Source organism: Delphinapterus leucas, chromosome 2, assembly GCF_059928025.1.
Source record: "Delphinapterus leucas isolate spDelLeu-1000000601 "Yukka" chromosome 2, BTC_Dleu_Yukka2, whole genome shotgun sequence".
Lineage (NCBI taxonomy): Eukaryota > Metazoa > Chordata > Mammalia > Artiodactyla > Monodontidae > Delphinapterus > Delphinapterus leucas.
The window spans coordinates 69440148-69467566 of record NC_143130.1 but is presented as its reverse complement, the minus strand read 5'-3'; the positions used below and the strand labels follow the sequence as shown (position 1 = coordinate 69467566).

Here is a 27419-nt window from a genome sequence, read left to right as displayed (position 1 = left end):
CAGAGCCCTTAGCAGGCACACTCTTCAAAGGCACTGTCTCATTTAACCCTCACAATCGCTCCACAGGGTGTTCCTGGGGTATTCTCCCATTTTACAGCCACATCTGAACCACAGATCCTAAAGCCCCAGGAATGGGCATAGGAGGGTATCTAATGGACCCCGATGGTCAGTGTTGCCGCAAGATAAGGAGGGTTTCCCTGCTATTCCCAAGTGCAGGGCACAGGCTCTTGCAGACCCCCAACTGATCCTACAAGCTACCCTGACGGCACCTACACCCCCTTCGGCCCCTCTTCTAACTGTTCCACCGGCGAGTGGGGGCCACTCCCAGCGGTCCCACCCTGGTTACACTTCCTCGGTAACCAAAGCACAAAACTTAACCCAGCCCCCGTTCCAATGACACTGCAGTCAGTGGGGGAGGATCTGGAGAGGGGCCCGGGGGCCTGAGACCCCGCTCTTCCCCAAGGAGAAAGAGGCTGCTTCCCATCACTCGGGAGGGAAAGCCTGTGGTGTCTGGAAGTCCAGGTGGCTGCTCCAGGTCTGTGGGGCCTCCGGGATCCCCATGGTTTCTGCATTTCCTTCCTGGCGGGGTTTCAGCACAGTTTGGGGAGAGATCAAAGAGGGGAGGGGTGGGCTGAGGCTTGCGTCAGAGAGGCCAAACCACATCGGGGGAAACCCACTGCCTCTCTGTGAGGTGACGAGTCACATCGGGTATGGCAAGTAAGCAGCCTGTGAAGTGTCTGTAATGCACCAAACAGGAAAAAACAAAAACTCCAGCCCAAAAGCTGACCTGTGGAAGGTATGCCGTCCACCCCCTGTTCCACCTGCTTCCACACAAGCCCACGCTTTCTTACAGCTCCCGGGCAGGCTAACGTGTTTCAAAACGTCAAACCCACCCCAACCTTCCTTAAACTGACTTTGAAACCCTGCTGCAATTCCAGCCCGCTTCCTCCCATCTCTGCTCGCTGCTGCTGCTGCTGCTGCTGCTGCAAACCCTTCCATGTGAAGAGAACGTCCCTTTTACATCCAGGGTGTATTCTGCTTAAAAAAGAAAAAAAAAAAAGTGAGGCCCATTCTCCCCGCCAAACCATGGGTGTGAGCTAAGTGCAAAGTTAAAATTAAACCGAAAATTTGTACTTTGGGTTTAGACTCTCTCCCAACTCCACTGGCCGTTTAAAAATATCCGAATGCGGTTACTCTCTCCAGAACCCAAAACTGGAATTACTCTGCTTGTATCGGGAACTTTTCAATCACCCCAAAAACCCTCCACAGGATCCTTTGCTTCATTCCTCCAGCGTTAACACCCAAGAAGTGTCTGCATATTCATACTCAGCGCCCCCCCCATCCCCCCCCCCCCGGAGATAGTAGTGGGGAGGCACTGAGGGTTCCCAAGAAATCAGACTGCGCGGCTCCGGCATTTCCTGAAAAACTTGTCCCCAAAGCAAGGACGCAGCAGTCACTTCTCACCAAGGGGAGCTGAACTGTCTGTGATAAACACGAACACATTATTACTCTAAGGAACAACCCGTTGCTTGTTTCAAAACTGTGAAATCTTGTCTTTACAGATCTCTCACATTTGACCATTCCTCTCTACTGCCGGCACTGCAGTCCTGGTCACGGTCATCTAAGTCACTCTAAGTCTGCTTCTGCTTCCAAATGGGGTCCACGTAACAGTGGGAATGCTGGACTACTGGGAATAGGCCCCCACCCGGAGGCCAAGGCCTGGCTGGCTGAATGACTCTGACTCGATCCCTGAGGTCTCAGGCTCTGCCTCGAAGAAAGGGGAGGATGATATCTGTTTAACCTATAAAGTGCAAACTCTGGCCTAGAAAACATTCCTGGCTTCCCGCTGCCTCTGGGAAAAAATTCAAGGTCCTAAACTGACCCAAGGAGGCCCTCCACTCTCGACGTCTCCCCATTTCCTCCAATCTCATCGCCCCCTGCCCACCTCTGACACTCGCCTACAGATCTAGTTAAGCCCGCCTCCCCAGGAAGCCGTCTGCGCCCAGCTCTGAGCATCCCGGGGCACCGAGGGCAGCTGCCGCATGAATCATTTAATCGCGTATTAAGCATCCGATCCTCCTAGAGGTCAGGAACTGTCCTTCTCCGTAATCAGCCTAGCAGGGAGCGGACACCGGAGCAACTGCCTAACCAATGTTCCTGCTTATCGTGCCAGCCACAGCACTAGGTGCTGGGGCATACAGAGGGAGACAAAGCATCGTGACACAGTGCAACCGGTCCGATACACGTTGAACAAGCCCTCCCTTATTATAAACAATAACAACAACGTGTTCTCGTGTGTTTTGTGTCCCCCCAGGTAAGCATAAGCCCCAAGAGGAGGTAGGTCAATGGTGCACCCTCTTCTTGACCCGACCCAAGGGTCTGCACTCAGGTCTCTTGCCCGTAAGAAACCCCTCTCTCCACCCAGCAAGCTCCTGTGACACTGTCCATCTGAGCAGCTGAGGGGACACGGAGGTGACGGAGAGCCACAGCTGGGGGTCCCTGCCAGCAAGAGGTGTGGTGGCGGGCTAGGAGGAGACAGACCCCTGGTAAACAACTATAGTCCACTGTGCCACGTAGCAGGCCCGAGGCTGGGAACAGGGTGCATGCTTCGCATGCCTCCACCCCGAGAGGATGGGCACACTAAGGACAGGCAGGAGGGACCCAGAAAGACCAAGAAAGGGGATGCACTATAGCAAAGCCAGGGCCAGCCAGATAATTTGCAGGGCCCAGTGTAAAATGAAAACGGGAGACCCCTTGCTCAAAATTTTTTAAGGATTCCCAGACAGTGACAGGAACGCATTAAACCCAAGAGCAGGGAGGGACCTTCTAAGCATGGAGCCTGTGTGACCACACAGGTCACATGCCCATGAAGTTGGCCCTGATTTAAATGGACAGCTTGGGCCTAAAGCAGAGCCCTCTGAAGGCCAGAACCAGAGCGAAGGAAGCTCGAGAGGGCGCTGCTCTTTATTTTTCCAGCACTTCCTGAGGCAATGTGGACAGGTGGGCAGAAGGCAGGCTCCGGAGTCGGACGCACCTGGCTCGAGTTCAAATGCCCCACTGCAAGCTCATCATCTCACCTCTCCTGAGCTCGTTTCCTCCAATGACAATAGTGCCCACCACTTAGGGTTGGATTAGATGAAACAATGCACTTAGAGCATCCCCAGCTTGGAAAAAGCCACCTGCCTATTCCCCAATCCACGGCCTGTGGACCGAGTCAAGGCACAAGAATGGGAATCAAGGCAGGCCCGCAGATCTGAGTCACCCCTGCTGCCCTCAAGGCTTCCTCATGGAACAGAAGCCTCTCCACGTTCTGGATGGCTAAGATGCTGTGCCCAGAAGACAGCCCCTGCTGGATTTTATACCTACACCTTGTTTTGTTTAGTTTGTCCCACGAAACTCGAAGCCTGATCTTCTTTTCTTTCACCAAACAAGAATGTAATAAATATTTGTAGCTTTGGTTTCAACCTTGTCAGTCCCTGACCAATTTAGTTTTCAGGTCCCAGGCTTCCAACAGAAGACTTAAATCAGATTGACCCCGTGTTTTTTTGGTGCTCATGGGTTTTAAATAGGTCAGCTTTTAAATGGGCCATCCCCTGTTGCAGATCCCGTTTCTGGCTCGAAGACCAACTGTTTGAGACACCGAGGCTGAGGGGAAATGGGCTTCTTCTCAGAGGTGATCGATAGCAGTGATAGACACTTGTGCTTCTGTCCCTAAAATCTCTAGTTCTGCTTAACAGTCAGTGTGGCAAAAGATGCAAAAATCAGTCGGGTTCCATGGGGGAAAAGTCAGGCTCTGGGGGAAAAGTTGGACATTTCGAAAGCTTAGAAAGGCCTTCAGGATCATCTAGGTCAGTGGCTTTCTGACCACAACCCACAATAAAAAATACATTAACACCTTGGCTCAGCACACATATGTTTTTGTGTGTGTATAGGAATACACACTGAAACAAAACTTACCCTGTTACAATTACTCTTTTCTATTACGTTAAAAAATAATTTAAAAATAATGTGACCCACAGTTTGCAAAATGCTGGTCTAGTTTAGCTCTCTTTTTCTAGAGGAAGAAGCAAGGTCCAGAGTTGGCCAAGAGCCCAGGAACCCCAAGCTGCGTGATTCTCCTGCCACACCACACCACACCACGCCGCTGCTCTGATCGGAAATCAGTCCCCAGTGGAAGACCGGGGAATCAACCACGTAGCTTTCGTGCTTCTGCTAATAGGAGGCTGTTCTGCAGCCTCAGTGGTAGCTAAGACTCAGGTCTCCATACCTCTTAAAGATCTTTTAAAATCTTAACTAAGGGGCAGAGTCCCACCTTACTTTAAAACAAACAAACAAACAAAAACAAACAAAAAAATCTCTCTAAGAAAAAAAGCATCTGGGTCTCTGGATTTTGTTTGTTTCCTACAATAGAGCTCTGAAGGCACGGGTGGGAGCACATGGCGCGGGAAGTCGGTGACGCCATCCTTATTATTTTAGGGAACCATGGAAGGCAGGCCGAGGCTCGCTGCGGCGGTAATTAAGCTGTCGGCAGGGCCTGGGTAATAGGCTAAGCGCCGGCTGGGGGAGGGCCCACATTAACATAAACCCTGTGACTGGCTCCCTCGCGGCCTGGAACCTGCTTCCTACCTCCTGCCCCAAGCTTGGGGAGGACTTGGTTTCTGCCTCGCCAAAGACAGAGGAGCTGGTGCCACTGCAGATGCTTCTCCGGCCAGAAGAACAGACTCAGGGCAGTAACCCCAGGACTGGCACAACTGGTATAGGAGCTGGGCTTTGGGCTTATCAGATGGACCTGCTTAGCTAGTGAAGCCTGGCAGAGCTGGAAAGCAAATGTTATGCCTTTGCTTTCCTCCCCTTGAACCTCACTCCTCTCTTCCAGCCAGTCTAGATTCTACTCCACTTCAAGGACTTGTCAGTTCCATCTCCTGCAGGAAGCCTTCCCTGATTGCTCAGCCCTGCCCTAGCCCTGCCTGACTTAACAGCAGGTGAACAATTCCCAGAGCCGGAGAAAATAGGCCCGGAGTGCTGTCTGCGGGAAAGGAAGTGGGGAGGAGTCAAGCTGGGTCTGACTTTTACCGTGTGTGTGTGTGTGTGTGTGTGTGTGTGTGTGTGTGTGTGTGTGTGTGTGTTGGGGGTGACAGTGCAGTGGGGACAGGGAGAGATGAGGGTTTTGGAACTGGTGAATGACATGATCAAGCGAAAATCTAGCAGGCTGCATCTTCTAACTGGCTGTGTCCCTTGCTACCTTCAGCGGGTACTGGAAGGTGTGAGAAGCAGGAGTTGGAAGCAGAGCCCAGGGAAGGTGCAGTCCCAGCAGGCAGTGTTTGAATGGTGACCAGGGGAAGGAAGAGGGACAAGAAGCACGGAGGTTTGGTGCAAAGGATGCTCGTCAGGCAGTCTGATGACCTGGACTCTGGGCCCACTTTGCCACTAACTTGAGATGTGCCCCGGGGGGGGGAGTCACATCTACACTCTCTGGGCTTCTACAGTCCCCGAATCCGCACACTGGACAGACAGACACGAGATCCCTTCTAGTTTCAAAATTCTGTGGGTCCACCCACTTTTAGTCCTGCCCCACATCCAAACTCAATCATTGTTCCCCAAAAGGAGATGGGAGATTTTATGGGCCAGAGGAGCCCAGGATTCATCGCGTTGAGGGATGCCAAAAAGGAAATCTGGGCCGCCGGGCAATTATCCCGGATAATTACTGAAATGCGAAAATCAATCATGTAGTCTCTTAAAACACACCGGGATCATAAAAACAGCCCCCAGGGCTCAAGGTTTTGGGCTCCGAATGATGGAGTCTAGCAGCGCCCCATCTGATGCCTGCCACCTTACAGGGCAGCTTGGAGCAGGTATCTCAACACATGGGGTCCTACTGCCTGCTGTGCAATCCTGTGGTTCATAAAAAACCACACCATCCATGATGATCCAAGAGCCACAGCACTGGCCCCATGCGACAGAAGAGCCCTGAGGAGAGTGAAGAGGAAGGCCCAGAGAGCAGAGGGGGTACATCCTGGGCAACCTTCCCAAAATGCTGTTTTGATAATGCCACGTCATGGCCCATCACTCCTTGTCCAGAAGCCTCTAATGGCTAAGGGAGTCAAGTGCCAAATCCAGGGGAGAATTCCCAGCCCCCCGACCATCAATGTCCCCTGACTAAAACCCTGTGCCTCTTTTCAAGTTTGTCCCTGCCTCACCCCTCTGCCAGCCTCCCTGATTGGCAGCAAACACAGTGACACCACCTGGCATTTCTTCCCCACGTTACAGTTTACGAAGTGCTTCCCCAGGCATCACCTCATTGAATCCACAGACAACTGGATCCCACCCCCTGGAAACCGTCCCTGTCCACCTATACCAGGGCCCTCAGAGAACCATGGCTCGGTCACAGGATGCCTGGCAGTCTTTCGTCCTGTGGTCTCCCCTCCAAACACAGCCTTGCTATGGTCTGAGGTCTTGGTGTCCCCTGCTGGTGCCCTGCCCAGAGGGGCTGGCTAAGTGGTCAAACTGGACCAGGTCACTCAAGAGGAAAGGATGGAGCGGGGGAAGGCAATGGCTCTGACCCCTTACTCACTTTTGGAAGCAAAGCACTCCACTAACTCCACTCGCGGGCAAATCAACAAAACGATACAAAAAGGGCTTCCTGGGCCCCCTGTCCCAGCTGCACTGATGTGGCTAATTTGGGTTCCTGAAATCAATTTCAGGGATTTGAGCCCAGCTGGGCTGGGACCACTTGTGGAAATCCCACCAGAGTCCTCGAGTCAGCAGGGTCTGAAAAGAGGACACAGCCCAGCGTCTCTGCCGTGGGTCTGGTGTGGGTGGTGACAGCTACCCACTCGCCAGGGACCAAGTGGAAGAATGGTCTGCAAAACAGAAGTTAATTCATTTCCTCAGCTTCACCACACAGAGATCCACAGGCCAGCGGTTCATAGCCCCTACCCAGCCCAGGCGAACAGCACAGCCCATCTAAGAAGACACCATGCCTTCAGACTCGGGCTGAGACACTTCCCACAGCCCTCGTATGGGCCCCTGCCAAATTTCCAGTCGGCTTTAGAAAAGTGCTTCAGAGAACTAAAGGATTCCCTCATCGTAACTCTAGGGAACCACTGGATCCAGTCCAGCTCCTCAGGCAACTAACAAGGCCAGGTGGAAACCAACACCGTGACTCACCCAAGGTCACACAGTTAGCCCTTTATGGAACCAAACCGTGGGCCATTTCTTAATCCTCTTAGGGCCCGCACCCCAAAGACACAGGCCTCTCCATGGTGAACTCCTTGAAGCAAGAGGAAACGGAGTAGGAGAAAGAAAACAGCTGTTAGGAAAAGAGCCCCAGGCCTGGACCCAGCCCTCCTCCCCGACCCCTGCCTGCCTCTCCATGTACCCCAGGAGGGCTGGCAGGGCAGAAGGGGCCAGGGAGGGCTCAGTGGACTCAGAGAAGAAACCCTCGACCTTGGCCTCCTTCCCTGCCACCTCTACCAAAATGACAGCCACATGGGCAATGACAGAAGCCGAGCAAACACCGTGGCACTGAAGCCCTCGTGTCCAACCACCAATCGGAAACCGCTGATGTGGGCAGAAAAGGGAACCAATCATGCAAAAGAACATAAAGCTGGGGACTGAAAGTTTTTTCTCTCCAAGACCGCAAAACAAATTAGCCGAGGGTCACACGTACGAAGGAATTTAATCTCTTCCTCCCTTAGAGAAATGTGACATGTGCAGCCTGCCTTCGTCTGGAAATTAAGTGCTTATGGTAAGTAAAAGTATTGGTGATGGAAGTGCAGGAAATGCTAAGGAGTACTGTTAGTTCCATATGCTACTAGCTAGAAGGGGTAAAACAGGAGGCAATGGAAGGAGAGCAAGGAAGGAAGCGGAGGTGAGGGGCTGCTGGAAGGAGGGGGAGGGATGGAACACGGAGGGCGGGGGGGACAGATGGACACTGGGAAAAGGACACAGGCAGTCAAAAAGAGGGCAGAAAGGAGAAACTTAAAGGCTCTGTGGGTTTTTCATTACTTCCATAGTTCCACCCTCTTCACCTAGATCTTGGTGACAGAGCTTTACGTATATTTACTGTTTTTTAAAATATAGTACAGGTTGAATTCATTGCTGTTCACAGATTTACAGCTGCTGTAATCTTAAAATGCTAAAAACGAAGACAAAACAAAAGCCTTCATGATTCTTGAAGAGTCAGCGAGGGGCTAGATAAATAGAGACGATGTAAAAAAAAAAGAGCCTAGAGATTTTAGTCTTCATCAGAAGCTCATAAAGGAGGTCCCCGCCAAGGTGGCCAACACAGACAAGGCCGTCCCAGAACACTCTGCTCTGATGGGACCAAACCAGAAACTCCAACACCTGAAGCAGAACAAACCTGAAGAGGGTGACAAGGGTGGGAAGGCTTCTGAAAACCGTGACACTAGAACAATGGAAGGAACTAGTAATGTTTAGGCCAGAGGTGGCGGTGACTCATGATAGCTCTCTCTCTCCAATTATTTGAAGGAGAGTCGTATGCAAATAAAAGTACATTTATTCTGTGCTCTCCAGCAGCCCAAGAGCTAAGATCAGTGTGCAGGAATTACAAATACGTAGTTTTTGGCCCAACGTAAAACATAAGAGGGTGCTTAAATCTTTACAGCAAATCTTTACAGCTGTCCCACGAAAGAATAGGCTGTTCTAAGAAAATCAGTGATCCCCCTGTCCCAGTAAGCATACGCACTGGAGACTGCTCAGTGACCGTCTGCAAAGAACCGTACATATAAACAGCACTGAACAATTATTAAATGAATTAATAATATTGTATGATGAAGTCCCGCATAAGAGATGAGCCTCGGGTCTTTTCACCTCTTAAAACGCTATGATTGATTCTTTCCTCTTTAAAGAAGCATTATGTGTTTAGGCCACAGGCCCGATTTACTCATTCAACAATATCAACAGAGTTATCTGTCAGATGCTGGGCACCTGTGCTAGGCAGTGACCAAACAGCAGAGACCAAAACTGGGTGCCTAGCCCACGGGTTTACAATCTAGTGGAGGAGTGAGATAATAAGCCAATAAGTGTATATGTCTATATACAACCTATATAATTGCTACAAAGGGAAAAAGGGGAAAGAAAAGAGATCATGACGAGAGAGGACTTTACAAAGCGTACCAGGGAAGGCCGATCCAAGCTGAGCTTTCAGTGGGGACTTGAAGCCAAGTGAAGAGGGCAGAGGGCACAGCCAGGGCAAAGACCCTGAGCAGGGAACATGCTTGGTCCTTTTGGGGGAACAGCTAGGATGACAGGTGGTGGTAACGGAATTTGTGGAAGGGAAGGAAAGGAAGTGGTGGAGTGAGAAAGGGGTGGGGAGAAGGCGCTGTCTGTCACACGCACTCGTGCACACCCATGGGACATTCTGCACCTAACTGGTGGCAGGGTGATGGGTTTCACAAGCAGTGGAAGTCAGAATTGTTTGGACCACAGCAAAGGGGGTAAGACCCAAGACCTGACCATAAGCCTGAGATTTCTCTTGCCTGTCCTTAGAGGAAAAAAGGAGCTTTACTCAGGACTGTGCTCACCCAATGTTTCCCAGTAGAAACGGCCCTTGGCTACACCCCTGGGGAATAGCCTATGGCAGAAGGTTTTGCTTATGAGCGTTTGGGTGCATGAGAAGTAGTCAGAAAATGTGGTTTGGTTCCAGCCTTTACCACTTAGGAACTGTGTGGCTTTGGGCAAGACTTCACTGAGACTTAATTTCCTCATCTGTAAAATGGAGAGAAGAATCCCTACCGATCCCACAAATCTCTGTGGGACTGGATGAGGTAAACCGTGCTGTCCTGGAGGGTACAGGGAGGAATTTTACGAGCAAGTTTCATACCCAAAACTTGGCACCCCAGAGAGCAGAGAGGAGGTGTTATGCAGCTGATTCCCCCATACCGCCTTGCACTTAGCTCACAATAAATGTTTGCTGAACTGAAAAGCATTAAAAATAACCTGGGAAAACATGCTGCCATTTTTCTTTCTTCCTATTAAACTGGAGCACTTTGCCAGAATGCTCCGGAACAGTCTCTCTTCTCTGTAATCCTTCATTTAGGGGAAGAACCAACTGAGTCACATCAGGGCAGGGTGTTCAGAGGATAAAGTCCCAGGAATGGGGACAGGAACTGGGCCCGACCCCTCTGCAGAAGGCTCCTGGCTCTCTGCATCACCCCAGTCTTTCTCCAGCAGCCTGAGCTGATCCAAGTCCAGGCCACCAACGAAAGAAGGGTCCGCAGACCATCCTAGGACAGGGTCAGCAGCTCCTGGAAAAGCCCATGAAAACCAGAGATACACAATATATACACCATGCCATCCACATGAAGCCTTGATCTAATCCAATCACCTCACTACAGATGGGGAGACTGAAGCCCAGATACATAGACTAGCTAGTCCAAAGCCACTTCATTCTCAACATATACAGTTAATTCTCCTTCTCGTCCTCTCCAGTAACTATTCCACCCATTAAAAATCCTTCCAGAGTTTGTTTATACATACACAAACAAATTCAGAATCTTATTTTTCGGGCTTCCCTGGTGGCGCAGTGGTTAAGAATCCGCCTGCCAATGCAGGGGACACGGGTTCGAGCCCTGGTCTGGGAAGATGCCACAGAGCAACTAAGCCCGTGTGCCACAACAACTGAGCCTGCGTGCCACAACTACTGAAGCCCACGCGCCTTAGAGCCCCTGCTCTGCAACAAGAGAAGCCACCGCAACGAGAAGCCTGCGCACTGCAAGGAAGAGTAGCCCCCGCTCACTGCAACTAGAGAAAGCCTGCGCACAGCAGCGAAGACCCAACACACAGCCAAAAAAAAAAGAAGAATCTTATTTTTCTCTCTTTTATACCAAATTAACATATTATACATTGATCTTTGCCTTGCCTTTTTTCATGAAGTTTGTGTAATATACAGTATGCAAAAAACCGTCCTTGTTTCTTATTTGCATTGTGTTCCGTTGTGTGGATGTGCCATCATTTTTCTTAACCAGTCCCTTATTTGGTGAGTATTTGAGTTACTTCCAATCTTTTGCTATAACGTTGCAATACAGATAAGCTGGCACATGTGTCATTTTGCATTCACCCAGCTTATTAACCAAAGAGCCGGAATGAGACACCACTTCTGACCTGCAGGGCGGCAGTCGTAGAGACTGGGAGTTCTAGAATCTAATGGGCTCACCACTGTACCTGTGTGAACAAGTTACCTCGCCTCCATCCGTTCAATACTACTACTTAGAACCTACCAAATGCTAGGCACTGCACCAGGCTCCAACGATAAAGGTATCCTTGCCTTCTGCCCCCAGAGTGTTCAGTCTGGGATAGACAAGCAGAAGGGACTGCTACAGCACACGGGCAAGTTCAGTGTGCCTTGAAGGCCACCTGACCTCTGTGGGCTTGTTTCCCTGTCTGGTAACAGGGTGGCCAGACCTGCACTGTAGGGGGCGTTCTAAAGGATCAAAACGTAATGCTTGCTAAGTACCTAACACGAAGCAAGGCTCGGAGCAGGTACTCAACAAGGGATAAGCCTAACTCCTGTCCCAGAAGGGGTCTTACTGATGGCAAGGGCAGCAAGGTGTTCTAGGCAAAACACATGACGCTCACTGCCATGCCCGTTCACAACACTTTCCTTACAGAAGGCTGGAATGCACTATTAGTTTCTGAGACAGCACCCAAGCCCCTAATTATGTCTTAGCCCACTTTTATGGGAGAATGATTTGGCCTTCTCCCACCTTCCAAACCCTCTTTCGTACTGTGAGGTATCCTGGGTATATTTCTCATTTGTGTGCACAAGCCCTCATGTTTGAAGTACATCTGAGCTGTCAGTGGAAACCCAGACACATATTTATTAAAGACCCTGGCACAGAAGGGCAAGGATAAAGTTGATTTTGTTGGGATTTCCCTGACAGTGTAAAATAATCATTTAAAGGAAAAAAAAAAAAAAACCTGAAGGAGAAAAATCACTGAACCTCACATTTGTTTTGTTTACTTTTAAATGTGCTCTATTTCACAATAATACACTTTAAAAAATCTGAAATTCCGGCATCATCTGTTTTGCTTTCCTGGGGGAACAAATGCAGCAGAGAAAAGAAAGAAATGGAAGTCAGGAGTGTAGAGTCTTTCCATATTAACAGCAGCCCCAAAAGTGGCTGAGAGGAGGCAAGAGGTCAAAGTTAAGACGCAAGGTTCCACGCATTGCTCTGAAGCCAACGACCTGGCTTTGCACCCAGCACAGCTCCTCAGTACTATGTGACCTTGAGCTAGTTCACTAGCTTTCTGAGCCTCACTTCCCTCATCTGCTAAAGTGGGAATAATCCCATTCATTCGTAGTGTTTCTGTATAGATGAAATAAGAACAAATGAGTACCCATGTGCCAGACACCACAACAGTTAAAAACAAACAAAACACATACAAAAGATACTACTTTCTCTCAATACTTAGCAAAGAGATGAAAATCTAGTGCCTTTCCTTTAAAAGCTCAGAGCAGAACAGGAGGCATCAAATTACCCAGCCCCCATCATACTGGGAAGCCAGGCTCCTAGCAGGCTGATTAATGAAGTCTTACTTCACCAGCAGCTCCTTTCATATTCATGCAAGACGCCTGCTTCCAGATGAAAACTATCAGCCAATTAAGGCTCATCCCGGTCCTCGGGAGAGGGTGGGTCATGGCTGGATTTGTGATCTGACCTAACTGTGGGTTTCTCTCCCTAAAATAAGCTCCGGGGCCTCTGAGTTCTGCCTTACTATCCTTCATCAGAGGCTCTGGCAGGGTCCCCCTTGCCCACTCAAAGGCGCTTGGCCCCCCAAACCAGGTGGGGAGGGCCTGAAAGATCCAGATGGAATCCAAAGAGTACCAATAGGGGTCCTTCAAGAAACTCTGCTATTTCAGAAGGATGGATAGAAATCCCACCGTGAAAAGAAGCAAGAGCCTGTCGTTACCCAAACCGGGCCGCATCTCTGCCGAGACAGGAGCATAACCAGCTCCCGGCGGCGAGGCCATGCCTGGGGGGCTGACTGGCAGTTACAGATGTGTTCCTGCTCCCCAACCCCCAACACACCAGCCACAAATGAGAAGATAAATCTACTATTGTTAACCAACGCAATTTGGAAGTACCAATCTTTTAAAGTGCGAGCCTCAAGAGGGTGATAAAAGACATTATGGGACGAAAAGGCAGAGGGTCAGCTGGTCTGGGGAGAGGCATAAGGTTGAGAGCAGAGAGTACTGGCCAGTTATAGTTTGTCACTCTTTTGTATCATGTCATTAGCTCATGAATTCTCATCTTAACCTCGCTGGGCCTCAGCTTTCTCCTCAGCAAGATGATTCGTAGGTGCTTCCAAATCAGACATTCTAAGTTGTTGGCTCAGGGGGGCCACAAGTCCAGTGTAGGCTACTTGAGCCTCTGCTCAAATGCCACCGTGTCAGAGAAGCCTTCCTGGGTCACCTATCCCCTTTAACACAGCTTTATCTGTCTTCGTGGGACCTATCACACCAGCAGTCATGCCTTTGCTTAACTTATTGATGGGCTCCCTCGACGGAATGGAAGCCCCACATGGGCAGCCCAGATAATGTCCTTGTCCTGTTCACTGCTGTATCCGGAATGTTCAGGAAAGGACCTGGCACAGGGCGGGCATTCAATCAATATGTGGAAACGAATGACCCTCCACAGTATTTTCTATCTTCAGAAATCACCCTCACAACTCTGGCTACCATCAGGCACTAGCTGGCCAGCGCTGCTCATCATCAGGGACATCTATGGACATAATAAGCCACCTGGGGCTGGCAAGCCATGTGCCCAATATGAGTCTGGTTTCCAGCACAGTGGACACCTCAAACAGGGATTCAGACCTCGCTGGAGTCTAAGGCCACAGGTCAAGTTCAGAGGTGCTTTTTCACTCTCACATCTGACCTTCCTGGGTGTCTACTCCTGACAATGACCACACTGGCCACGGGATCTGAGGGAAGATTCCTGAGTGTCTACAGAGGCCAACTGTCTGCCCTGAGCCAAGTCCCCCTCGCTTTTAAGAAGCCAGCATTCCATTTCTCCTCCCAGATTGGCTGCTCTACCTCACCCCACACAGCAGCCCCCGGAGGGCCCTACCCTAGAAGCCTCCCCAGACTCCCAGACCACACACACCTCAACGTACAGACACACCAGCTCTCTTAACCGAGACTCACAAAGGCATGTCTGCAACGGAGTTGCAAACTAGATGGGGGCTCAGAGGAGAACCACTCATCATGGCAGCAGGCCAACCTCTGCAGAGGCTTCTTCAGGCCTCCCAGACAGCTGGGGAGCTTTACTCAAGTCCACGCCTGCCCACTCTCCCTGGGCTGCACCGGGGTACACCCGAATCTCCATGGGGAAAGGGAGACGTGCAGCAGTGCAAGGAACGCCCCGAGTGACTGCAATGGCCTGTTCCTGGCCCTCCATATGGAACAGGCCCCTGTGCCAGAACAGACAGATCCTTCCCACTGGCAGCCAGGCGGGAGGCTGGAGGCCACATGACATCATCACAGCGCCTTCCTGATGCACCCAGCTACAGGGGAGCTGTGCTGGGCTCTGCAAACCGTCAGCGCTGCCCTCCGGCAGGGGGGAATAAAGGGACACTGACTAATCCAAGGAGAGAGGGGCCACCACGCACACCCTAAGGAGGTGATCCCAGAATTAGTGGAGAGAACACTGCTGCATGACCTAGAAATCCTGGGGACTTTACATCTTGACATCACCTGGGATGGACATAATTTGCTCCCCTTCCTCCAGTGAGTCAAGGAAGACTTCCTGGAGGAGACCTCTCAGGAGCTGTTTGGATGAAAGATAAAGGCCTGAGCGGGGCAGACCCAGAATTCTGTAGCCAGGAGGGGAGTTGAGAGGAAGGAGGGGCTGCTGGCACAGAGCATGCCTGGTAGAGAGCCTCTAACGCCTACCCCACGATGGGAAGGGAGGCCCTGGGGCAGGGGATGTCTGCAGCTTGGCTGACATAGCTCCAGCCCCACCTCAACAAGAAACTGGGGGCTCTGTCCCTTGCTTGGGACCCGTCCTGCCCTCGCCCACCTGCTTGAGCAGCTCCAAGTGAGGCCTCCTTCTGAGGCAGGCAAAGACAGCTCTCCCAAGAAGTATTCCCACCACACACAAGCTCAGACACTGAGCAAGGGCCTTCTTTAGCCGGGCTGGCTCCCCCTCATTCCAGCAGCTCAATCAAGCCCAGGCTGGTTAGAATCTACTAATCTTCAGGGGCTGTCCACAACACACACCTGGCATGAACCTTATTTCTTTCAGTCCTGACAACAGCCCCTGGGAAGCAGGTGTTAGTGTTAGTCACCATTTTACAGATGAGGCAACTGAGGCTTAAAAACGTAACCTACTAGATTATCCTCCACCCACAGGGCTCAGCAGTCCCTGGCACAGCCCAGTACATCTGACTGCTTGGCCCTTTGGTCCCCTCCTTTTCACAAAATGCCCACTGGCCTCAGTCCCCTGGAGATCAAGGATGGGCCAAGTCCAGCCTTGCTCAATAAATCCCACTTAGCACTCAGCAGCCTCATGAGATACAAGTAAATGAAAACTCACAAGTGTGATGAGCAGGAATCTGGGCACGTGTGAAATGTGTGTGGCCATGGCGGGTGGGGCTGGCGGGGGGATACAGTGAGCAGGCCAAGGACCGGGTCGCAGCACCTCAGCAGCTTAAATCCTGCATCCTTTCCAATCTCCTGTTTTCCTTGCTCCATTTTCCTCTCTCTTACATCCGCTTAGCTTACTTCTTCCTACCCGCTGTGAAGTTCTGCACCCCGCCTCAATGTGGCGGCTTCCAACTTTGCTTTAGAGAACCCCTTTAGAGCATTCTAAAAATACACAGACTGGGCACCACCCTGGGAGACTGACTCGGGAGTTGGGTAGAGCCTGGGAATTTCTCAAAATGCTCCCCTGGTGGTTCTGATACACAGCTGGGCTTGAAATCTGCCTTACCAACCACACACCTTTCCTCCTGCCTATGTGCTGTGTTTACATATATATGCCTCCCCAGCTCCACCACAGAAACGGGCAGTAAGTACCAGCTTTCTGTAACCCGCTCCCCCATGTTCATATCCCTTGCCCCCAGCCCAGGACATAAGTAACTAGATTCAATGAACTCTACCTGCTACACGGATACTTACAGAGCATTCCTAAAGCCCCGTGCATCATCCTGGAGGCTGTGCACACAACCCATGTCAGTGAAAGTGAGCTCCCCTCACCCTCCCCTCCACAGCCACACCATTTGGGCCTGTTGGTGAGGCCAACGGCTCAGGGGAAAGCTGGTTACATTACGTGGGATGGGTCTCTCCTCATGATGCACGCCCCTGAAGAAATCTACAATTAATCCCTTTAAATTTACTATAAGGGCTGTGCTTCCCCGCAGCCCCCACTCACTCAGGAATCTCCCTCATTCACTCACGCCTTCTGCAAGAGGCGGCAGAATCCACCGATCCAGACCTTCTGGGCACTTCTGACTGCAGAGTCCTGGCACAACCTTGCTGATGGTGCCCCACAAAAACACACGGGAACACCGGCAGGCTTCTCTCCTCCAGGTTTCCCTCTGGCCCACACAGATCCTGCCTTTGACTTATTTCCAGCCTGAGGGATAAGCAGGAGAAAGCCTCCTCCCCCCTACTTCAATGACCAGCTGAAGTCTATGGCTGATGGAATCCTCTCATCTCAGGTGCTTCTGGGCTATTCCAAGCATCTTCAGGAGCAGCCCAGGAGTTGGCTTTACTGGACCCCAAGGGACGACCTGAGGGAACTTAGGAGGGTCTGTGCACACAGCCTGACCAGGCAGCACCCAACTGACATGGGGCAACAGACGCTTGATTTGCTGGGGAGCTCAGGCAGACCACTGGATCTTCTCTGCTTATCAAAGAAGGGCTAAGAATGCTCTCCACTCCTACCCATCAACACCAGGGCGAGGAAGATCTTAATAAGGAAAGGGCACTTAATAAGACACAGGCATTTCTTGTATGCCGTGAACTTTCGTAACCAAATTAAAAATAAAATAAGCAACTGACTGGCTCAATATTAAAGAAACAAACAACCCAATCCAAAAATGGGCAGAAGACCTAAATAGACATTTCTCCAAAGAAGACATACAGATGGCCAAGAAGCACATGAAAAGCTGCTCAACATCACTAATTATTAGAGAAATGCAAATCAAAACTACAATGAGGTATCACCTCACACCAGTTAGAATAGGCATCATCAGAAAATCTACAAACAACAAATGCTGGAGAGGGTGTGGAGAAAAGGGAACCCTCTTGAACTGTTGGTGGGAATGTAAACTGACATAGCCACTATGGAGAACAGTATGGAGGTGACTTAAAAAACTAAAAATAGAACTACCATACAACCCAGCAACCTCACTATTGGGCATATACCCAGAGAAAACCATAATTCAAAAAGACACATGCACCCCAATGTTCACTGCAGCACTATTCACAATAGCCAGGTCACGGAAGCAACCTAAATGCCCAACGACAGACAAATGGATAAAGAAGATGTGGTATGTATATATATACATACATATATATATATATATATATATATATATATATGTACACACACACACACACACACACACACAATGGAATATTACTCAGCCATAAAAAGGAACGAAACTGGGTCATTTTTAGAGATGTGGATGGATCTAGAGACTGTCATACAGAGCAAAGTCAGAAAGAGAAAAACAAATATCGTATATTAACGCATATATGTGGAACCTAGAAAAATGGTACCGACAAACCAGTTTGCAGGGCAGAAACAGAGACACAGATGTAGAGAACAAACGTATGGACTCCAAGCGGGGGAAGTGGCGGCGGTGGTGGGAGACTGGGATTGACATACATACACTAATATGTATAAAATAGATAACTAATAAGGACCTGCTGTATAAAAAATAAGTAAAATAAAATTTAAAAATTCAAAAAAAAAAAAAAGCAACTGACTGGAGGAGTGGTCCCCTAAGTGGATCATCCCCAGACAATCCACGGGGCTGCAGGAAGTAAACCCTCGGACTTTTAATATTTTTTAACTTAACCTCTTAAGTTTTAATTTTTTGGTGGTTTTACAATGTACATATTTATAGGCAGTGTATGTGAATAATTCCTAACTAAAGGGAGACACACCGGGGCCAGGGCTCAGGTTCAAATTTTTTACCGACACGGGATATAAAACCCAGAAAAACGTGAAGACCACTAGGCTGAGAAGGTGTGAATCAGCCACCCAGAGGCAGGAGCTCACACTGACCCTGGGAAAGCTGAGGACACCAAACCACAGTGGTGTGTCGGATGCTTTGTTTCAGTGGCTTCGTGCTTGGCTCACCAGACCGTGGGTGATGAAAATGACAAGAACGTACAAGGACCATGGCTCCTTCACTCAACCAATACTTCTACAATGCCTGGCACGTGCCAAGTGCACTGCTGAGCCCAAACAGGTCCCATCAATCATGCAGCCTACCGGCTACATGGGGACAGAGATGCCATTTCAAACACACGCAGGAATGTCTAATTACAAACTGAAGCTCTTTGAAGGAAATTTCTATAAGAGTTTTAGAACAAAAGAAGACCTAGAGCAGAGGAGGGATATCGGATGAAGGAGATCATAAAGATGATTAGATGCTAGGGAAGTAATGGTGGCAGTTCCAGAGTGGAGTAGATTTGAGAGCGTAAACGGTAGTGAGGCCAGCGCAGTGAGAAAGGGGGGTGAGGGAAAAGATGAGAGTAAGAGGCAGACCACGCAGGACTCTTGTTGGTCTTATTAAGGCTTTTGGGCTTTATCCTAAGGACAATGGTGTATTTTAAGTACAGGGTGACACGATTACACTTGCATTTTGGTAAGATCATTCTAACAAGGCTGAAGCATGGCTTCAAGGGGGCTTTGTGCAGGGGAAATCGGCTGGATGATATTTTCAACTGACAGGATTTGTGATGGAAAGATCACACGTGTGCATGTGGGGAGGATGGAGGAGGTTGCAGAGGCCATGGGTTCCCAATGGACATGCTGAATGTGGGGTGCCCTGGGGACACTCGGGGGGAGACACTAGGTGCGTCCTGAGCTCAGTCAAGAGGTCAGGCCGGAGATGTTAACAGTAAACGTCAGACCCCAAGCACCACAAAGTACCTGCAGCTGTCAGTGAGGAAGAACAAGATTTTGTGGGGAGGGAATACAGAACAAGAGAGAGCTCAGGGCCTGGGCTTGACTGAGTCCGATACTTCACGGCTGCAGAGAGGAGGGCCAAAGAACCGCAGAAACTGAGGAGTGGCCACAGCCGTAGGGGAAATACTGGAGAAAGGGGGAGGTAATGGGGAACATATCTCATGAAGGTCAAGGATGGGGATACAGTACTCCTGCTGAGGAGTCATGTAAAAGACAGTAAGGGCTGCTGGGACTCGGGGAGCTGTTTAGGAAGCTGTGGAGGCTGAGGTGTGAGAGAAGTGAGGGAAGGGAGAAGGTGGTTAGACAATTCAGGAAGTTTGAATGTAAAAGGGGAGAGATGGCCAGTTGCTAGAGTGAGATAGGAGATCAAGGGACATTTCCTGTCTGCTTTAAGATGGGAGAAACACCCCAAGCTTGAGAAGGATCCAAAGGAGAGTAGCTAGGTGCCCAGGAGGAAAAAGGTAACTGAAAGGCAGGCACAGGTAAGACCCAAAGGACAGCTGAGCTGGGTACAGGTTTGGTCTAGGAGTTTCTTAGGAAACCAGGAAGTTTCCATTTTCTCTGTGAGGGGAAGGTCGTTGGCTGGGAGGGAGGGGGTGGAGGGTTGGTAGGCAGTTTGAGGAGTAGAGTCTGAATTACTCGCTTTAGGTAGTGACCAGGTGTTGCCCAGGAAAAGGGAGAGTCATGTTATTACCCTCAGCAGAAACTACCTATTTAGAATCCAGTGCTGGGGCTGTTCCATGATGTTTAGATGCTAGAGCTACACTCATTAGATGGAGAAACAACACATTTACTGTTGAATTGCTTGTGGGGAAAAACAACTGGCAAGTTTGAATCTCTAGCTTCTAACCTCTTTCCCCACTGAAACAAATGTTACTTTTTGATATAATGTGTCTGTTGATAATGTAAACTTTTTTTTTTAAGTGAATGCCAACTGTGGTGTCTAGAAACAGACCATAATAACAATGACATCTAATGTTTATCGAGCCCGTACTTTGTGCCAGACTGTGTGGTAGGCACTATTACATTGTCATTTTACAAAGACAAAGGGGGGGGCAGTGAGGGTAGAGAGAAGGGGGTGGAGGAACATGCTTGGCGGAGGGCTGCTGGCACAACCAGGAGACTTGGAAGGCATCCATCCAGGCAGGAATTTAGGATAATGATTCCATAATGCTGTGAGAAGGTCTGGGCTGGGAAAGGGCTAGGAGAGCAGCTTGAGAACATAGGACCCAAGATGAGATGGCTTCAAAGCAGGAGGAATCACTACTGACCCTCGGCGGAGAGATTTCACAAAGCTGCAAATGGCATTCCCGCACTCCTCCAAATCAAACCACAAAACATTTGAGTGTGAAGGAACGAGCATTAATATTCATCTTTTAATGTCTTTCCAACAAGTAATGAAATCAATTTATGGGTCAAAGCCAGCATTTTTTTTTTAATGAATATAAGTGTTTTATTCCCAGTAAGGGAGCATACCGTCAGCTTTTCAGATAACCTCTGTATGTGTCCATATATACATACTGGGTAGTGTTTTCAAACATATTTCTTAGTATAGGAACAAAAAGTTTGAAAGTCACTGACCTCACCCAACACTCCCATTTTAGAGTGGAGAAAACAGAGGCCCAAAGCGGCCAAACAACTGTCCAAGTTAGTTAACAGAAAGGCTGGGAAGGGCACCCAAGTCTCTAATAGCTCTCTGGTAATTTCCTCACCAAACCAGAATCTCCAAACGCAAATCCCTCTGGGAAAGATAACCCAGACTTTAATCCACATTAGAGTAAGTGATCGTGGGGTCAAGTAAACTCATCTTTTAGATCTGCCACCTGGAGCAAGTTCGGGTAAAAGGCGGCAACAGATGTGTGCACCAGGGCATCTGTGAAGCTGAAACAAAATAAATTTGAGTGAAAACATAGGGGTTTCAGGGTGTGGCCCAGGAGGCACTCGATGGGGCCCAGTGCCAGTGAACAAAGACATCTTATCTCGTTTTATAGGCTTCGTGTTAACAAATGTCATCAGGACAACTGGTTCTACTATGCAGGGAGGCTGCTTCCATGTCTGGGAAGGGGGCCCAGGCCAACGGCAGCTTTGTTCATCTAGCTTCAACCCATTTTATTAAATGAGAAGTTCGGAATAACAGATGCCTTCACAAGTCTCCATCCCTGCCAGACTCCATCTCTTTAATGAAAACATCATTGTTGGGTTATTTATCATTTGTCATATAATTATATTACAATGTAATATAAGATTCAGACTCAGGTCACTATTTCTCTACTTTGCTTGTGGGAGGAAGGAAGTGGTGATGGGGGACTGGGAGAGGGTACTTCCTAGGAGACTAGAGCACTAGCTAGAGGTGGTGGACAGGTCAAAATGTGTGTGTTGCCTGGGAGGGCATGGTAGCGAACATCTGTAAGGGAGTACCCCCTCTGGACACCAGAGTAATGAGCCTCCTCTTCACCAAGTCATAATTCAGGCTCAACAACTCAGCCAAGCTCATTCGACCAGGGCTCATGACCACTCAGCAACAAGCTCTCTCTGCTCCTTTCCTAAGTGATACACCAGAGTAGAGGGCAGGCACCGTGGTAACGAGACATCTGATGAGCATCCTACACAATCTCCATAAAAGATCCCCAACAGCCCTGAGGTTTTTTATTTCAATGTGGTAAAATTAATATAAAATGAAGCTCTAGACGACCAGCCCCCAAAGCTCAATCAAGGTGCCTGTATTACCTTGAGAGGCTGGTGGTGCAGCAGCGGCCCAGAGAGGGAACTGGGTCTGCAGTTTGCTGTCCTTAAAGTACAGGCCACGGTTATGGGGACTGGGATTCACCCTCCTGGATTTATCGCCTCCTCTCGCGGCCTGGCCAATTTTCTATCCATTCCTTCTGCTTATTAGCTCAGGCACAAGAGGCTAGAGAGGTAGAAAGAAGGGCTCTGGAACTCAAAGCCACTTTGCTGCTAGTACGTTCCCCAGGCAACATGCACGGTGGAAGAGCAGCAGGCCCAAACTAGAGATTCTAGGATTATCTGTGCTTTCCAGTGATCTGTGCTCTGAAGTTCTGATGTCAGCCACCAGGTACACAGCTGCTGCACCTTCCAGACCTCAAAGCTCAAACCATTGCAGTTCAAAGCTCCTTTTCTCTAGCTCTGAGAAGACATCTAAAACTTAAGGGTAACCATTTAACTACAAGGTATGCAAAAACCTTTTGAAATATCCTGAATATGCAAGATGAAGAATTTCGGTTGGTTACACAGAATAACTTCTGGATAGAAGGGATGCTCAATTTTACACCAGCAACAAGTACGATTTCTCTTCTTATGGATGTTCATGGATTGAGGCTGATTTCCACCAGACATCAACTAGATAAAAGGCACAGGGCTTCCCTGGTGGTGCAGTGGTTGAGAGTCCGCCTGCTGATGCAGGGGACACGGGTTCGTGCCCCGGTCCGGGAAGATCCCACATGCCGTGGAGCGGCTGGGCCCGTGAGCCATGGCCGCTGAGCCTGCGCGTCCGGAGCCTGTGCTCCACAACGGGAGAGGCCACAACAGTGAGAGGCCCGTGTACCACAAAAAAACAAACAAACAAACAAAAAAGGCACATGTCAAAGGACTTGGAAAGACCCCTAAGGTACGACCCAGAAGAAAGGCTTCTTACACACTTAATAAAAAATTTAATAATTTAAAAACTGAGATCCCAAGGTCCTTCTCCACAATCTATTAAACTAGGGATTACCGAACTTTTTCTGTAAGGGGCAAGATAGTAAACTTTACCTAAAGGCAAAACTGACAATACTACATAGGCACTTTTATAATGAAAGAAAACAAGTTTCCACAATTCTTTTATTGATAAAATTCAAAACATATAATGAGCACAATTTTTTTCCTAATAAAGGTCCAAGGAGACAAGTATAATTCCTTGCAGGGGGGAAAGGGAGACAACATTTCCCTTAACTGGGATTCAGTGTTCCACATCATCAAACTGATTGCAGTGTTTACATGTACAAATCATTCTTAGCTCGTGATACAAAAACAGGCAGTTCACCCAAAATTTGGCAATGCCTGTGCTAAACCAATGTCCAGGGGTGGAGCCAGGAATCTGCATTCTACATGCGCCGGGATGATTCTGGTGATGGGCCACGTTTGGGACCCAACAGACTATACAATTTTCAAAGTCCTTACTGTCTAACTAAGGGCCTCTGGTTTTACAGTGGGAGGAAAACCCAACTCTGCTGCTTACCAGCTGTTTGACCTACTCTCCCAGCCTGGATGATTCACCCTCACAACAGAGGATGTCACCCTGCTTGGCCTATCCTTAAGGAGTTGTTGGGGGACTAAGTGAGATGATCCATGAAGTGTTATTAGTAAACTAGGTCCTGGAAACCAAGGACATGCCAATTCTGTTCAGCTTTTTGTCTGATAATAAAAGTGGGAAATGCATTACACGCACGATCCCACACACACCACTGCCTGAGTGGCTCCTGCTTATCTTCTCATTCCTCAAAATGTGTCCCCCAACACCTAAAAGGCCAGATTCTAACCAGATGTGATGTGCTAACCCAAACTAGGGAAGTGTATGTATGGCCTCCCCCTTAAAACCGACAAGCCAGAGAGCCTCTGATCCTGACCACCCACCTCAGTATCTTCAACCAGGAGGCTGTCCAGTCTTCTAACTCTCTCATAAGGTGGCAATATTTCAAAGCCAAGGAAGAAAAAGCTCTTCCCCACAGTCTCTTACAAGTGAGGGTACTTCAGGGGAGGGGGTATAGAGGTTGAGTATGCAGATTGGCTGTGATAACATCTTTATGCCTCGATTTCCTGTGTTAATATAAGGATTATAATAGTACCTGCCTCCTAGTGCTGCTGTAGGGACTAAATTAACTGATACGTGTAATCCACTTAAAACTGTACCAGGCGTAGCATGGGTGCTATACAAGCGTCAGCTATTATTATTGTTGTTCTCTAAACCCTAGAAATGCCCAAAGTTGTGCTGCATCACACCCCCCTATCTCTCTGAGAATAACACTACCACATACTGAGCACCTGAGGGCCCGATCCAGCCAGTTTTGTCACTGACTCATTAAATAGGATTATTCCCATTTTACAGGTGAGGAAACCAAGGATCAAAGAGGTAGGTTAAGTTAACCGGCCTGAGATCACAGGGGCAGGGCAGGTTAATTTATCTTACCTCTGTGACACGAGGAATTTACACTTAGGCCTGTGTGGTTCTACTACCCAGCTCCCCCGTGAAGCCCTCAGGCTCAAAACTACCATGAGCAGCAGCAATCCAGTACCAAAACATAACTGACCATGTCCATGTGGAACTCATGCTCAATTTTCTGCCTCTGGATCCCTGGTAGGCTTGCATAAACTGGAGTTAATATCAGCCTACTTGAACCCAATTAGGCAGTAAGTCAGTCTGGAAAACATGATGTGATGTATTCCAAAGGTCAAAGTTAAACCTGGTTTCCTGGGCAGTCTTGTCAGGGCACTGCCATGAAAGCTAGTCTCCATGCAGACGTCTACCAGAGCTTAACCTGTGAGGTGCTTAACCAGCATGGATATCAGCTTTTAAAAAGTCTCAGACAGATGCCGGCGACGCGATGCCTTGCCTGGCTCACAGTCAACAGCCAGAGCAAGGCAGTTAGAAAAAAAAAGACATTATTTACTTTTTAAAAAGCAACGCCTTATTCCCTAATCTTTTCGGTTTAGGGTTACATTTACTACTGTGGCTGCCTTCCCCTGGGCAAAAATAAAAGGGGGAGGGGCAGAGAGAGAGCAAGGGGGCCTCCCCTAGCAGCCAGCAGGGCGCTGCAACACCCACCTGAAACACCGAGCGCGACCTACCTTCCCGGAGAGCCCAGCCCCGGAGGGCGTTTCCCCAACGCATCAACTCGTCCCTGCCGGCTAAGCGGCTGCTGTCCTCGGCTTCAGTCAGGGCCGCTAGAGTCGCGTGCGCCCCCCCCCCCGCCAAAAGAAACCTCATGTTTAATTTCTCCCCCCACCCTCCTATCAGTTCCGCAGAAAGAGCAAACACCAGGGCGATCCGTTCGTCTTTAGGGCCACACTGAACTACGTCTAAAACGCCTGCAGGAGGAAGGACGAAATACTGGCGAGAAGAGGGGCGGGGGAGGCAGGGAGCGCGCTGGGGGGTGGGGGGAGCACTCGCCGGGAGGATCGTCGCCCTCCCGGAGCAACGGCCGCCGCAACGCTCCAGCAGAGCCTCAGGCCGTTGACAAGGGGCGGGGACCCCCATTGGGGCCCAGAGCACAACTGGGGGTCCCCGGAGCCCGCTCCCCCTGCTGCCTCCACGTCCGGGGCCGTCGGGGCGATGGCGCAAGTCTGCGCCCCCCCCCCCACCCAGGGACAACAGCCACGGTGACAAAATGGCAGCCCGGCGCCCGGCAGTCGTGCCACAGGCGAGCAGGGCCCCGGCGGCCGCCCCTGCCCCCCAGTAACGCCTCGGCGCCCTTCGGGCTCGGCCTCCGGCAGGCCTGGCCGTTACAAAAACAATAATAATAAATAAAACACCTCGAGCTCCAAACCAGCTCGGGAAGCCAAAAGGCCCGCCCTGGGGCCAGTCCGGCGCGCCCGCGCCCCGACCCGCGCGCGCGAGGCCCGGCCGCCGGGTCGCCCGACCGCCGGCCCGCGCCCTGCGCCGCATGGAGCCTGGCGCCCGCATTAGGAGCCCCGCGCTCGGCGCCGGCCGCGCCATGGGGGAGGGGAGGGGCGGGCCGCGCGAGACCCGGGAAACATGGCTGCTTGTCCTATTTCGGCGTCGCGGCGTGGCCACCAGCCCCCGGATCAGAGTTGGGAGAGGCTCCGAAGGTGGGTGTGTGGGGGCCCTGGGGGGAGCACGGCAGGGAGGGGTGCAGGGGGCGCTCTCTGGGAGCTATTTGTCTTAAGAACGTTTAAAAAACCGAGTTTCTCCTCCCTCACCCCTTTTGTCCCTCATTAGCTAGCTTTCTCCCCCTCCTCCGCAAACGGACAGAAAGTGCCCCCTCCACCCCCACCCGCGCCCCACCCCGCCTCAAGGTAGGGGGCAGGCGTGTGGGCCGGGAGACTCGAAGGCGAGGGGGCGTAAGCGTGAGAAATCGCTCCCAGTTCGGCGCGGCGCGCTCCCCTCCCCCAGCACACACTCGGGAAGTTTAAAGAGCCGGTTCGACCCGCTTTCGATCTCGCTCCCAGTTGGCCAGCAGCGGCGATAGGGTTGGCCGGGCGAACCGCGCCTCCGCACCCTCCCTCCGCGACCCCGGCCCCCTACTTGGCGCCCTTCCCCCTCCGCACGGGGGGCTTCCGGAAAGTACGCGGGAAGCCCGCGGCTCCGGCCCCCTCCCCCATCACCACACCCAGCCCCCCAATCCTCTGGCTCGGGGTCCAAGCTGGGATGAAACCGGCCAGAGAAAGGCAAACCGCCGGCAAATTGTTCGCGGAAACTCCAGCGTCCTCCGGCGGGCAACCCCTCCCCTCCCTCCGCCACCCCCTCCCCGCCCTGCGCGCCATAAGGCATTGCACGTCTACAGTCCACAGCTGCGTTATGATGGGGGGGCACAAAAAGGATCTTGTTTTCAAAAGTCTCACTCAGGTTTGGGGGAGGAAGTAGAGAAAAGAGGAAGCAAGGCCTGCCTGCGCCAGGAATTAGGGTTTTAACGGGCTGGAGGGGCGACAGGTCAGCGCACAGTGCTACCCCAAACTCCCAACTCTGTGGAACCCTGGCCACGGGGCTGGGGTGAGGGGTCCTCCCGCCCGCGCTCCGCTGGTCCCCGGAGGGGCCACGAGAGAAGTCAGCCAGCGTCTCCGCCCCAGACCCGGGGTCTCCTCCGCTGAGCCTCCAACTCACATAAAACAGTGTTTGAAAGCGAGAGGGAGACAAAAACGGGCGTTCGAGTAACCCACCCTCACCTTTCCCCTCCTCGGGGGTAGGCTTTTGCCCGAGCCTCCCAGTTCCCATCGGTTTAAGTTTCCTCCGGCCGTACTCCCGCTACTGCCCAATCAATAACGGCGACGGGAAGGCAAACTCCCATCCCGGAGCTGCGTGTCTGCTAAGCCCGCATAAATCTGGACCCAGCCAATACCCACCACAGGCACCAGCTCTGGGCAGCTCGCGTCCTGACAAAGTTTCCCGGGCCCATTTATTAACTGGGCGCCGAATGGCTGCCAAGGAGCCCACCCCAGAGAAAGACGGGCCGGGGGTCGGGGTCGGGGCCGGGGGGGGGGCGGCCAGGGCTCAAAGCCTAGCATCTTAGGGAGGCC

General features: G+C 50.7%; 1 protein-coding gene and 1 long non-coding RNA gene across 6 annotated transcripts in view; one reads left to right on the top strand and one right to left on the bottom strand.

Moving 5' to 3' along the window:
* The window catches only part of ANP32A (acidic nuclear phosphoprotein 32 family member A), a 40184-nt gene that overhangs the window by 10860 nt on the left and 1905 nt on the right, over positions 1-27419 (bottom strand). Inside the window, exon 1 of one of the 5 annotated variants that reach the window (XR_016392060.1) lies at positions 915-27160. The exons of 3 other annotated variants lie outside the window; for them this stretch is intronic. Coding sequence is in view for 1 of the 2 variants with exons in the window: in XM_089907066.1 (XP_089763192.1) it covers positions 915-953 (39 nt within the window). In the remaining variant the exon portion in view is untranslated. Of the gene's footprint in view, positions 1-914; positions 27161-27419 lie in introns of those variants that run through there. One more of the 5 variants, XM_089907066.1, reaches the window with a different exon arrangement.
* The window catches only part of LOC111177765 (uncharacterized), a 10254-nt gene continuing 8333 nt past the window's right edge, over positions 25499-27419 (top strand). Inside the window, exon 1 of the long non-coding RNA XR_002645461.3 lies at positions 25499-25994. This is a non-coding gene — a long non-coding RNA (uncharacterized LOC111177765). The remainder of the gene's footprint in view (positions 25995-27419) is intronic.